At 48.0% G+C, this 13,586-nt stretch overlaps 1 protein-coding gene across 4 annotated transcripts in view; it reads right to left on the reverse strand.

The window, feature by feature from the left end:
• The window catches only part of Lanb1 (laminin subunit beta-1), a 54,027-nt gene that overhangs the window by 32,617 nt on the left and 7,824 nt on the right, over positions 1-13,586 (reverse strand). For 3 of the 4 annotated variants that reach the window (XM_077690383.1, XM_077690384.1, XM_077690382.1), the window contains 7 exons: positions 12,689-12,739; positions 9,593-11,161; positions 8,305-8,539; positions 7,289-7,466; positions 5,737-6,138; positions 4,433-4,553; positions 250-438 (listed from right to left, as the gene is read on the reverse strand). In XM_077690383.1, coding sequence (XP_077546509.1) covers positions 250-438; positions 4,433-4,553; positions 5,737-6,138; positions 7,289-7,466; positions 8,305-8,539; positions 9,593-11,161; positions 12,689-12,739 — 2,745 coding nt within the window. The remainder of the gene's footprint in view (positions 1-249; positions 439-4,432; positions 4,554-5,736; positions 6,139-7,288; positions 7,467-8,304; positions 8,540-9,592; positions 11,162-12,688; positions 12,740-13,586) is intronic. The other variant, XM_077690385.1, reaches the window with a different exon arrangement.

Here is a 13,586-nt window from a genome sequence, read left to right on the forward strand (position 1 = left end):
GAAAAGCGACCGCCGCGGCCGGGAATCGACCTGCATCCTTGTGCTCAGCAGCACAACACCTTAGCCACTGAGCAACCGCGACGGGTGCATCATTAGAAGCACTTTTGAGCCACAGAATGCAAGAAATGAATGACAACAATGCTAACGACAATCTCTAAAAGAACAGCGAAAGCCTATTACGTTACAGCAAACGCCGTCTGCTACTGCCTTAGCACTATAGCAGCATCTACGGATAGGGCGCACACTCACGCTGGCAGACATGGGGGTCGGTGATGTCGCGCTGGGGGTCCTTGTAGTAGAAGGGTACGCACTGCTCGCAGTTGACGCCCATGGTGTTGTCCTGGCAGTCGTCGCAGACGCCACCACTCACGCGACCCGAGCGCTCCCACACGGCCGCATCAAAGTGGCACTTATTGGCATGGTCGTTGCAGTTGCAGCCTATGAGGACGGGGAAAGACAACACGTTCTTTTATTTGTAACCGAGGAGCAAAACGTGAAATCTTAAATTCTAAATGAGCGCATCTGCTGCAAGAAGCACTGTGCATGGGAGAATTCAGAACGACTTGCAATAGCGCCAATGTGGTAAGCACTTGGCCCAGTTGGCAGCTTGTCTTTTAAAGGGCCATGCAGACAAAGCACAAGTGTGGTTCATTCAAATGATTGCCCCGTTAGAATCATGCTGATACCACTTTTAACGCACACTTCACTCAAATAAGCTATATAATTGGGAAAGAAGGGAACGGCCATGCAACCCACTAGCTCATTTCCCACAACAGAAACTATGATGTCATGTATGCCCAGCTGTGTGATTGGCAGAGCAAAAGCAAACGCAATTACCGTACTTACCCGATTCTAATGCGCACTTTTTTTCCGGAAAAATAGGCCGAAAAATTGCATGCGTGTTAGAACCGGATACGAAACCAAAACTGCCGATACAGCGGAAATTTCGTCCCACCCATCGCCATCGCAATCTCAAGATGGCACCAAAGCTTTTAGAAACGATTTTTCGGATGGAGGAAGCCTAGGCGCCTAGGCTTTTCTATCGGCGTTCACACAAATCGTCAAATTGTTCCACGTGCGCGCTTGATAACAGCAATGGCAACAGCGGCAACGACGGTGCGTCGCTTCCACGAGTGGCTTACGAGCGGCTCTCGCGCGTTCAAAACAAGCGGTCGGCTGAAGCGTGCACCTCTGGAGAAGCTCGGGGGATGGGCGTGCGAGGCGTGAGCCACGATTCCATCGACCATAGTTTAACGTTCGTTCAGAAATGTGGCATCGCGAACGCACTTGACGGCACCGAGGACGAGATGTTGTGCTCAGCGGAAAGCGACAAGCTCTCGGAGAGCGACGTCGAGTAAGATGAGTGAGATTACTTCTGGAAATAAATCGGCCGTTGCTCTCGCATTCATTTTTATGGGTAACAAAGTTCCGAGTGCGTTACAATCAGAGGTGCAAGTTTTTTTTGTTTTTTGTTTTTTGCCAGGAGAATCGGGTGCACGTTGGAATCGAGTAAGTATGGTAGCCAGGGCTCATAAGCATGCCGAACGAGCTATGTGCACTTGAATGTAATGCCTATTCATTTTGCAGCAGTAAGAACGGTGGGGTAAACAATGAAAGTTACGAAAATACGCGTAAACAAAGAAGTACCGATGCGCACTGCTGTTGGTACTGGGCGCACTATGCTTGTTTTAACTGCACAGCAGTCCGCCGCTTTGGAGTTGTTTAACATGATACTGGCTGATTGGCATAAGCGACGCTTTTTTACGTGACGCTGTTTATAGAGCATACCCCATGTTTCACGAAACGATTACTTTCTATCATAACAAAAATGAGCCAGGTGTAAATACGGTCAAAAACAAAGCAACGGCGGAAAACGGTCCGCAGCTGAGTATGGAAGTGCCATCTGGCAGGACTGACGGTAAGCAAGGCTGCAGAGCTGAATGACGCACTGAAAGTTCTTTTGAATACCGGCCCTTCTGACTTCATGGCACACGGCACGAAAACACTTGATTTGGCGGGATAATCAAAATTTTAACCTAAATTGAATAATTTCTCAGTGAATATGGCATCGTTTGCTGCCGGACAATCGCTGAGGGCACAATAAAACACGAAATCTTTCGAATAAAACAAGCTTGTATTTTGTCTGCATGGCCCCTTTCAGCACAAAATACGCAAATTAAAATTCTAAACTAGCCCATTAGCTGCGAGACGCATTGAGTGTAAGATAATATGGGACGTACAGTGGAATCTCGGTGATACGAATTCGGTTGATACGAATTTCGTTGTGATACGAATTTTTAAAATTCCCCGGCGAAAATGCATTGTATGCAATATAAAAAAATTCGGATGATCCGTACGCATTTATCACCTGGTGCGGGTGATACGAACACGGGAGCCGCGAGCAGACGACTGCGGCGTGGACGGGAGGCGGAAGTTGGTGTGGCTGTGCGGCCTTGGTTGCGCGCGGGCACAAAAGCATGAAGCGTGAGCTGCATGGAGCGTTTTCTGCTCGCGAAAACGCGCCGCGCACGCCACAAGCGCGCTGACCCTGCCGCATAACCACCTGCACGCGCCGCGGCCGGCGGCGGCAACATGGCAGCAGCTTCGGCCGCGAAGTGGTGTTCGGAGCTCGAGCGACCGCTTTTAAGCGCTCAATATCGCTCAAGGCACGCACGAAGTTGCTTGAGTGGTAAAGGAGCTTATAATGTAGGTGAAAACGGTACTATAAAACATCATCCGCGCCGGTAGTGAACGCGCCCATTCAATATCTGCTGGGGTGTTAGGCCTAAATATCTCCGGCGGGGCCACCGGGCTGTCCGGAGCGTTTTCAAACTGCCGCCATGAAGAGCGCACCTCGCCATTGGCGCAAGTCGGCAGGCTCCTCCCACTGCCGCGCGCGTCGGGCATCATTTTCCAAGCGAGGTAGCATGGTAGCATCTGTCGCGGGGGCGAAGTCGTCAACGCGGGCGTGAAAATAATGCGCGCACAACGCCGACGCGCACGAATCGCATGCGGTTCGCATGCGCACGCTGCGTCGAAGGCGAGCATGCGTTCTTTTGACTCTCGCGTTGACTATTCGGGCCGGCACCTCGGCGCCAGCCTCTGCTGGGTTGGTACCTCTGCCCAAGGCCGGGCTAGAGCGGCCGCGTGCGCACGTTGGTATCGACACAGCGCGCGTCGCCGCCCTAGCCCGGCCGTGCTCAGCCTTGGTTGCCGCCAACGTTGCCGCGAACGGCAGTGGGAGGAGCCTCATGACTTGCGCCAATGGGGAGACGTGTGCCTCATAGCGGCAATTTCGAAGCGCTCGCAGCAGTTGGCTGGGCCACCTCCGCGGCGCATATTTGGCGCGGATGATATTTTATGGCGCAGTTTTCTCCCACTTTATGAGCTTTTCCCCGCATGAGAAATTTAGTTTACATCTTGAGCTGCGTTTTAACAAAAGGTTCCAAGCGGTCGCTGAAGCTACTTGCACCTTTTCACGGCAACAGCCGACGCCATGTTGCCGCCGCCTGTCACATGCGCGGCACTATTCCATTTTTTCTCGTTTTCTGATGATACGAATTTTCGGGTGATACGAATATTTTTGCCGCCCCTTGAGATTCGTATGACCGAGATTCCACTGTATTTTAGTCGGGGTAAGTTATACTAGTTGGCAATTCGTCTTAAAGGGATACTGACATGAGTTGTAAACGCATGAGTCCAGAACGCCTGAGCCTTGTCCTCAGTTCTTCCAGCCGATTTAAGCATGTTTCGACAAGAAAAGTGCATTCTAACGCGCCGCTCCCTTTGGATCATTCTTCCTGCTGTTTTGGTGGCGTTGGCTATGACAAAACCCTTTTAAATTAAACACACTGCTAGTGCATTTAACCTGTAAAATTTGTGAGCAAACAATATCAATTATAAAATTATAAGCAATATCAATTATAAAATTTATAGGTAATAAAAATTTGGACGGTTCAGATAGCACGAAACCTCGCTGCAAATATCACAGCAGCCACAAACAGCGCGTGGCGTTTTGTGTTGTCCTGTGTGTTACAGATCAACAAGGTCTCAAAACTTCTACTAAATAGTAAAATAACGAATTACATCGGTTAAATTGCTTGATGCAGTCGCAACTTGGACTTCGGCAAATTCACTACAATGACCCTCCAATAAGGCAGGCAGGAAGATGCAGAAAAAAAAACATTCCTCTGCTCACGAATGCAAAGATCGTAACTTCCACCGAAAACAAGGGAACAAGAGGCCTTGTTGTCACATATATATAACGCTATACTGCACCTGTTGGTGAATGCACCTGTTAATGGTCCATTCATTGGCCTCTATTCATAGAGTGAGAAAATGCAATTGTATCGCATACTGAACTCAGCCATTGTAAAGCGGCGTAATGCTCACAGACGAATGGTGATCGTAAAGGTGCGGCCACGCAGCTTACGTTTGCACGGGTTGGGGTCCCTCTCACTGGCCGGCCTCCAAGGCTGGTCGTTGTACAGCTCCTCGCAGCTCTCGCAGTTGAGACCCTTCGTGTTGTGCGTGCACTGGCACTTGCCAAACACCTGGTGGGGAAAGTGGCCTTTGGTGAGAAGCAGCAGGAAGCATGCAGTCACTCGACAACCTCTTTGTTGGTGCGAACAAGCGTATTACGTAGAATTGCGTGTTATTAATCCTTGTATTTGTAATATGTGAAATCGTATTATGAACATCGGTACAGTTCTCCCTACAGTGGTTCTCCCCACGAGGTTCTCCCCACCAACAGATGACCACCCACTGCTCCAGCTGACCCGTTTGAAATGTGCGTGCGAGGAACTAAAAACTACCACTGTGCAAGAGCAACGCCAGCAGCAGTGGGCTGCACCTCCTGCCATGTGATTACGTGAAAAGGAGTCCGGACAGGTGATTTGGAAGTCTCAGATTGCGAGCTGCAGGCAAATCTTGGAGTCAATGCTTGTGCTTATCACTTTTGTATTCTGTTTAAGAGCTTCCACTTTTCACCTTGTTGGCAGCCCCACAATGCCTGGTATTTGACCACAGTTGTTCAAAATTTGTGATGAAAATTTGAAATGCCTACTTTTTGCCCCATCCTCAAAATGTCCACCGCTCAAAAATTCCTGGGGAGAACCCTGAATGGTATTGCTCGCTTGTGCACAAAACGAATTAAGCTTGCCTGCCTGCCTTCTTATAACCCTGGCATTTATTTTAACAGGGAAGATGTTCTTGGTTGAGGCTTTCGTGGGAGAAATTGTGTTGACACGGTCACAGCGATATGGAGGGGGGCATAGCCTAGCAAGAAGGACAGCAAGCGCCAAGCACACATGCAGCTAGTTGAACGAATGCTTGAACGAGACGCTTATACAGGCAAAGCATTTCCAAAGTACTAAATCTGGTGGCAATGATTATTCTTGTCAACATTGTTGAGCAAAAACAAAACACTGAGCAAAACACTGCACTTGTCCCAATCTTCTGTGTCCGTGTTTTTTTTTTTGTGTGTGCGCTTAAGATGAACACTTGTCCCTGACTTCTGTGTCCGTGTTTTTTTGTGCGCTTAAGATGAACGTTGCGTTAAATGTTTACCGAGGTTCAGTTCTATAGATGCCGTGTTAATACACTTGCCCATCAGCTCAACAAACTATTGGTGTTCGCATGGCCCGGATTCCGTAGCGGAGTTTCACAACTGGTGCACGCTGAAGAACCCTGGTGCACACCACACCGGACACGTGCGAATCCACGCACAGCACGTACCATGTCATCCCTAGCAGTTCCGTAGTTCTCTCCCTCCTCAGGGATGCAGCGGCTGGCATGCCCGTAGCAGGAGCAGGATCCCCGGACGACCATGTCGTAGACGGCGTAGTAGTACTTCTGCTTGATCTCGCGGCGCGAGTCGAGCAGGTTGTCGCCCAGGGTGTGCAGGCGGGTGAAGTTGATGCGCAGGTTGGTCATCTTGAGCAGGTTCTGCACGTCGGGGCTGTGCGGGTTGTCGATGTGGATGTGCGGCGGAAGCACCCGGAAGATCACCTCCCCGTTGGTCGACGGCTCCACGCCCGAGTAGTGCGAGTCGCACGTCACGTCGCTGATGTTCCGACGGGGACCCACCGGCACGCCCGGGAACGCGTCGGCGCAGTCGTAGGCGAAGTACTGGTACACCTGCGATTACGGTCGGTGGGCAGACCTTCAGTGATGTCCTCGAATGAGGACGTTGGATTGTCGGAGAAGGAAAGAAGGGCTCGCTCTTTGGTAGAAATAAAAGAATATTCACAACATGGGAGCTCTTTGGTTTACAGTTTCGGACTCCCTGAGAAGCAGTCCGGTATTCATTTTTGCGGAAGATCCTTGGACTAACTATCCATGGTGAGTCTTAGGATCTATGAAAATAGGCATTACTGCTTGTGAATTTCATAAACTGATCTGGAGTGGTGACGAAATAGGCCAAAATTGAGGTCAACAAAAAACTACATGTCGAGCAAGCCAATTTGAATAAAAGGGAAACAGGCAATTGCTCGTTGCCGAGTTTGCGGTTTCTCATTGGAGCAAGATGGAGCATTTACATGTGGAGTAAACTGATCCGAGACGGCCAGTAAAACTTGAACGGACTACCACGTGGCAAAGAAATCTGCTCCAGATTTACCAATATAATTTAGTACAAGTTAACTGCTAGATTTTGAGCAAAGCTATCCAATTTGAAAAAAGAAACACATTGATGCTGAAGAATGCCAGGGACATGAAGTAGCACGAAAAATGTGCCAATGAAAGCCCAGCCATAACTGGCAAACAAGAGTACTGTTATTGATTGACTACTGCAAGCCTGTGGTTTTCCTTGCACTGTTTTCACGCAGTACTGTTACCATGAGCAGCTAACCAGAGTTAAAACAGTAGAAAGTGCACAAATTTGTGTACTTTACCAGGGGCTCCGAAGAACGGCACATGTAACAAATCAAGATACTAGCCCCATACATGTAAAAAACTGACACAAGTTATCATCAAAATGTAAAAATCCTGCTTGTTTAGCTTTTCTTCTTACACACTTAAAGTTTTTCCTTTTAAATTAAAATTAGCGGGTATGCTTCCTTGGATATTAATGTCAGTTGATGTCAACCTATCAACCTAAACTGTGAAACAGCGCTCTAAACGAGGACAGCGAGAGAAGAAGACACAGACACGAGCGCAGTTTCACAGTTTAATTATGAACCAACTAGCCCAAACCCAAACTTTAGTTAGACTATCAACCTACCCCTGGACAGAAGTTTCTTGCAGTAGTTAAGTCAAAAGGTGTATCCGTTTTCAAAAGTGCACCCACCCTCCAGGTGTGTCCGTTGTCGTGCGACCGCTCGATGAGCATGGCGGCCGGCCGGAAGGTCTTGAAGGTGATGATGAGATGCGTGAAGTGGAACTCGGCTTCCAGGTCCAGCCGGATGGACACCGACTGCACGCCGTTCTGGGACTGCCACCACGTGTTCTTGCGCTTCTTGCCGATCCTGAGGGGGGAAAACGTGCAAGCATCTCTCCAGCACTCGCAGCTTGGTGGGTGTTTCGGCAGGTCCGAACGCCTGCGTCCCTGGCATGCATCTGGCACACAAAACTGCCAACGGCTCAAAGAATAAGAAACAGGGTAATCGAGTTGAAAAGGAAGTTGGGCAAATTAGGGTCTCAGTGAGATTTGAAGCAGGGATTTGAAGCAGGGTTGAGCCTGCTAATTTACAGGGGCAGCAGTTCGGCAAGTAACAATTGCGTACCGACTAAATGTTCTGTCGACACACACACACACAAAAAGCAATCTTGCAGCCTTAATTCTGTCAGCTTGTAATTAAAATTTAATATTTAATCATGTATTTTATTAATTTCATATTAAATTTATTGTAATAATAATTTAATCAAAACGAAATTATATTACTTTAATGGACATTAAACTAGTTGTTGGACCAGCGGCCGTCCTTGTGTTCCTTCCCCTGTCTTCATTTTGTTTGCGCTGGTTCCATCTAGACCAGGTAGCAATACGTACTTCTGCAGTTTATAAGGAAAATAATGTTACACAGAACCTGTCTTTCAATCAACAGTACAAGATCTAAAAGCTCGCCGCGAGAGCAGACACGATAAGTGTAATCTGTGCTGTGTATCTAGTATAAGTAAACCTTATCCTGTCTTTGAAAAAGTATAGATTCAAGTTAGGGCATGTCACCTTGGCATTAAAACAAATTCAAACTTTCGCTTTTTCCCCAAGGCATGGGAAAAGCAAGCAGTACAGGGAAGCTGAACTCTCAAGGGCCCAGACAAGGCCTTCCGGTCCTTACAGAACAGACCAAACGTGAGCCTAACCTCGAGACGATGTTCTCGATGCCGTGGTAGTCCTTGGTTCCTTTTTTGGTTGAGTCGCACCGGAAGCACTTGGTCTTCTCTTTGAGGTGGCTCACTATGCAGTAGGTCTCGACACCGTACAGACCGCACGTGGACGACGCCGACAGCTTGTCCTCTCGGCCAATGAGGAGGTTTCCTGTCGCCGGATAGCAGCTGGACTCCTCGCAGGCGTGCGGCTGGGAGCCACGTGACAGCGCTGGAGGCGGAAGGCCAAGAATACGGGTTACGGGCAGTGCAAGAATACAGGTCCATGCGAGGTTAGTAGTAACTGTGCTGACACTATGGCCCTTACAGGAATCACAGTTTGTAGGATACCGTATGGTGATGAACATCGTAGAAAGTGGGCTTTCTTGAAAGCAGCCAGCTCTTATAACTTGACAGATTAAACAAGAACTGCAGTTCAGTGTCTAAATCGCAGATTATCACGGTGGGTGAAGCTGCAATTTGTCTTTACCAATGAAATAAAAAGGTAGATCTATTGTTTCTTGGCAACGCAAATATTTGGAATTTAAACGAAAATGCAAATGCAAACAGCGTTTTAAACCTGGCACGCTGTGGCAACATTGCTAGACTAGTACTTGCAGCTAGGCGAGTTGGTTATGCGTACTAAGGATACAAGACTTAGAGGAAGCAAGCACAACATAGTGTATTTGTAATTGTAATCTCCTCCTATCAGTGTGACTGGTGGGTTTTAGTGCTGCACTTTTTACCAACTCTCACTGGACTCTGGCAAATACTCACTTTTATCTTCCAGTTTGATGGCTCTCGCAGCACACTGCTGCCATAACCACTATATACTACCTAAACTAAATGACAGATCATAAGCTAGACAGAAGCACAAGTCGAACTCATAATAACAATTCTCATGGAATAAAAAGAAAGCTGTAAAGATTGCTTTATCCAAGAACAGAATACCTACAAGCACCCCTGACATACGCCCAACTTCAGTTATGAAGTTCTCGTCACATTTGTGAGCATTCGGTGATGTTGACTACGATTGATGTACTATCAGCCTTGATTACAGACAGCTAAGAGCTGCAGCCTTACTACTTAAACATGGTACTCAAACATGCATGTCTGTTCAGACACAACAATGAAATGACGTCACAACAAATGCCCGCATATCACAGACCACCAAAAAAAGAAAGTAGTGTGTTAGTTGAACTGTTCTTCAGATGTCTACATTGTTGGTTACACCTTCCACCTGGGGTTAGCGTGATCCCAGACTGCTCAAAGGTTTCATTTTTACCAGTCAGCGGGTGCACCTCCTCTTCGATGACATTCACGCCCTCGGTCACTATGTGCGTGTCGGTGGGTCGGGGTCGGACGTACGGAGGCTCCGTTTCACTATCGATGCCACCGTACGTACCACTGGTACGACTAGATCCGTAAGAGACCGAGCTTCCGCCAGTGATGTTCTCCCTTCCGTACTGCCAGCGTGACGTCTGCCCCGGGCCGTAATATATCGTCCCATTGATACGCCGCGTGTACGACGTCCGCGTATAGGTCGTGTCTTCCCCGTGCACTCCGGCGTCGACACCCCCGTACCGTCGCTGCGTGTCTTCTGACCAACGGGTCGGCTCTCCCCGGACAATGGTGGTGTTGCGCCACGTCGTCACGCGGTGCCTCTGTTGCACGCCCCTTCCATCGAGGTTCGGTGGGCCAATGACGGTCGGCTGAAACCGCGTTCGAGATCCGACGTCCACGCGCCGCGTGGTGTTGCCGTACTCGCCGAGACGTGCCGTGCTCCCCTGCCAGCTCCATCGCCTCTCCTGCTGCCCCCGAATCGCGGTGTCTTCGCCGCTCGTCACTCTCTGGGACGACCGTCTTGACGACTCGTCTCGGTCGCCACCTCTTGCGTCTGGTCGCTGAGCTCCCCACTGTTGGCGGCGTGAAGTTGACGCCACTTCGTCTGTGCCGCTCGTGGAAACACCAGTCCCGTGATGCCGTCCAACGTAATGATACTGTTGCCGCACTTGAGTCGACCCACTTTTGTCCTCTGCCGGGGCGTCCGTGGTCGTGACATCGCTAGTTGCCGTCCAGCCGGCCCTTTCAGCGGTGACATGACTCGACCAAGTTCGTCGAGCTGGGGACTGGTCCGGAGAAACTCGGTGATGCCCAGGCCTGTCAGTGCTGTACTGACTGCGCCAGTGGGAGGAGGAACGGTCAATCGAGCCCCTCCGACTTTCGTACACCGATGCCCCGCTTTCAAGTCTAGGCCGCTCGGTGGTTGTTTCCCACCACCGTCTGCCAGAGTCCGTCGAACTGTAGCGTCTCGATGGAATCGAAGTGCTCGTGTCATCTTCGGTGCTACCGTGGCTTGACCACCTACGACGCGACACTGTATCAATGCGCCGAACGTAAGTGGGCCTGCTTCCACCTGCTCCGTCCTCCGGTTTCTCCGTGCTCGTCCTGCTCGACCATCGATCGAGGTGAGCAGAGCCTCTGAGGCCTGTCGACTGCTCCTCGTCTGTTCTCCGCCTCGCTCCAGACTCGGATCCACTCAAGCCTCCTCTGGCTCCCGACGCAGACACGGAGTAGGTCCGTCTGGTGTAGTTTGTCCGCGTGCGATCCGACTCCTCCTCCTCGGACTCTTCGGGTGTCTGCCGATATCGATGCGCGGTGAAGTTCGACGTCCCCGGTTTGCGCTCTTCGAACACCCTTTCCACCTCAACTTCCGATCTCTGTCTTGTGCCACTCCCCTTATCTCCTCCAACGTGGTGCTGTTGCGACGACCGTGCCCAGTCTAGCGAGTCTTCAACCACGGTTTGCTGTTGGCCGACGTCGTCGTCCCAGTCGTCTTCGTCTGACTCTATCACTACGCGGGCAGAGTAGGAACATCAAGTAAACTCCGAGGGATTACTGTAGCATTGTTAGGGGGTCAGAGCTTAGATGGCGTCAACTTGCCTTGAGTGTGCTGGTGAGACAAGAGATCGCAAGCCGTACGTCAAAGAAGCCCCTACACCAGAAGCCGGCTGCAGACAGAATGTGTTAAGCCGTTGAAGATTAAAGAAAAAAAAAAAACTGAAGCGCGGTTGGAGTGACAACTGGTTCGTTTATTAATACACCTTCAATGTCAGTAGCAAAGTTGTCCCAACACCTTACAGAAATACAGAGGCACTTTTACGGGAAAGCGAATTGATAGTAAAAAGCCTGGAACTTTGATGACCATTAAAGCATCACTTGTTACAGAAGATGGCAGGAAAAATGTAAGGCACATATATAGAAGAAAAAAGCACACCCCAGTAAAGTCAAGCGGCATAGGCAAGCCTTAACTGTGCGCTTGCGTGTGATTGTGTATGATTTTGGACGGTCGAAAAAATGTGCAACTTTCCGGGTAGTTTCAAAAAATATTCCTGATTTTGTATGGGAACCCGTGAGCTTGTGAATTTATGGTAGCTCAAAAGTTTCAAGTTTCGTGCCAAGGCTTGCCCAAGGCTTGGCCAATAATGTGGAGGCTTTATAAATACCTTGTAACTGACAACACTTCTGTATGCTGCTAAACTTAGCCCCCCCCCCCCTTAATTAAGAAAAAACTCTCACGGTTCTAGGCTTCTTTGCTACCACTGAAATTTGAAAATTAACACTTGAGCTTACTGGGGTGGTACCGTGCGCCCTTGGGAGCAAAGCAAAGTCATCAAAAAGTTAACAATGTCAAAATCATTGGAAATGGTCAGTCGTTAAAAAGCCAACACCGTGTTTCATAGTACAGAGAACATGGTTTTGCAAAGCACATATGAACCACAACCTCATGTTAGCAACCTATAGTACAGAAGAATGCACAGCCTATAGATATTCCCATTAATAGGATAGCATGCATGGTATCATAAGAACGACAACATAAATAACACCACACAAATGAGAACTAACATTGTGAGAGTTAACCTTATTAACTACCAAAGGCAGATACTAGCTTGTCCATTTCTTTCTTTTTTCCTGTATAGGTAGCACTTTAAAAAGATACGAAATGTTGACTGTTCTAATACAAGAAATGTGAAGCAAAATTTGGTGTCAAAAAGACTTCAGGAATGATTGTGCGTAGATTTTTGCGTCTAGTAGAACGCAAAGCAAAAAAATTATTGCATTTAAACTCTTACAGCTACGTGAGGTATGGGAGAAGTCCATGCTGCCAATTCAGAAATGCTTACTTTAAGACTGCCTACAGGCTTCAAATAAAAAAAATTAAGATAAGTCAACACGAAATCTCACAAGAGAAACTGCACTTCTTTGCGAAGTTTTTGATCACTTAAATTCTACCTTGCCACTTTGAAGTACCGCGTTTGTAATAATGCTTTTTTCCCAGCAATGAAACAAAAGCAGGCTTTGGAGAGACAAATGCCCCTACCTCCATGCTGCCTGGAAAAGCGTGCTTGGTGGGCGTCAGGCCTTGTCCTCTCTGTAAAGGATCAGTTGATGACAGTGAGCACTGAACTGCATTGACCGAGTATCTTTGAGTGATACTGTCATTGTTTTATCAGAGCACCCAGCGCAAATGGCAACCATTTGGAGTGATTGCAGCCTTAGCCCCATGCTGTACGTCAACTACAAGCCTGAAGCAATTTGTAAAATTGTCAAGAATTCATATTGATGTCACTATATCTTCCTTCCAGTGACCAAAAAGCTTACAACAAAAAATCCGGAAACAGTGAAATACCCATAACAGCTCTAATTTCAAAGATTTGCACTTTGCAACGCTTGGTACATGCCCTCGCACTCTCTGCTACTGAAAAAGGAGCAATGGCTGTGCCTCATTGCTCAAGATAATGTGCTTCTGTTCTGCCCAAAGTTGTGTGGGCACACTCGTATGAAGAGCACGATGCGTCGATCTGGTAAGTAGCTCGCTGTATTACATGCTTAGGATTTTAAATGGTACACAGATTGAATTTTATGCTTTGCTCTCAAAAGTCTCCTGACGTGCCAATAATGGATCCGTCTCATTTGAGAAGGCTGTGAAGACACTACCTTTTTTTCACACTGGCACAAGCTTGCTCTCTCTGTGGTAGACTTTATATATATATATATATATATATATATATATATATATATATATATATATATATATATATATATATATATATATATATAGGGTTTGGAAATGAGGGGCTCGTTAGGAAATGCAGAAAGAAATGCTGGCAGTCTACAATGCCAAAGAAGGCATAGGGGAATGGTTAGAATATTTTTTTACCGTTAGTGACGTGACATTATTATTTTTCATTATTATTAATTACATGAGAAAGAAAGAA

Source organism: Haemaphysalis longicornis, unplaced genomic scaffold (genome assembly GCF_048455015.1).
Source record: "Haemaphysalis longicornis isolate Haplotype H1 unplaced genomic scaffold, Haemaphysalis longicornis Haplotype H1 scaffold_10, whole genome shotgun sequence".
Taxonomy (NCBI): Eukaryota; Metazoa; Arthropoda; class Arachnida; order Ixodida; family Ixodidae; genus Haemaphysalis; species Haemaphysalis longicornis.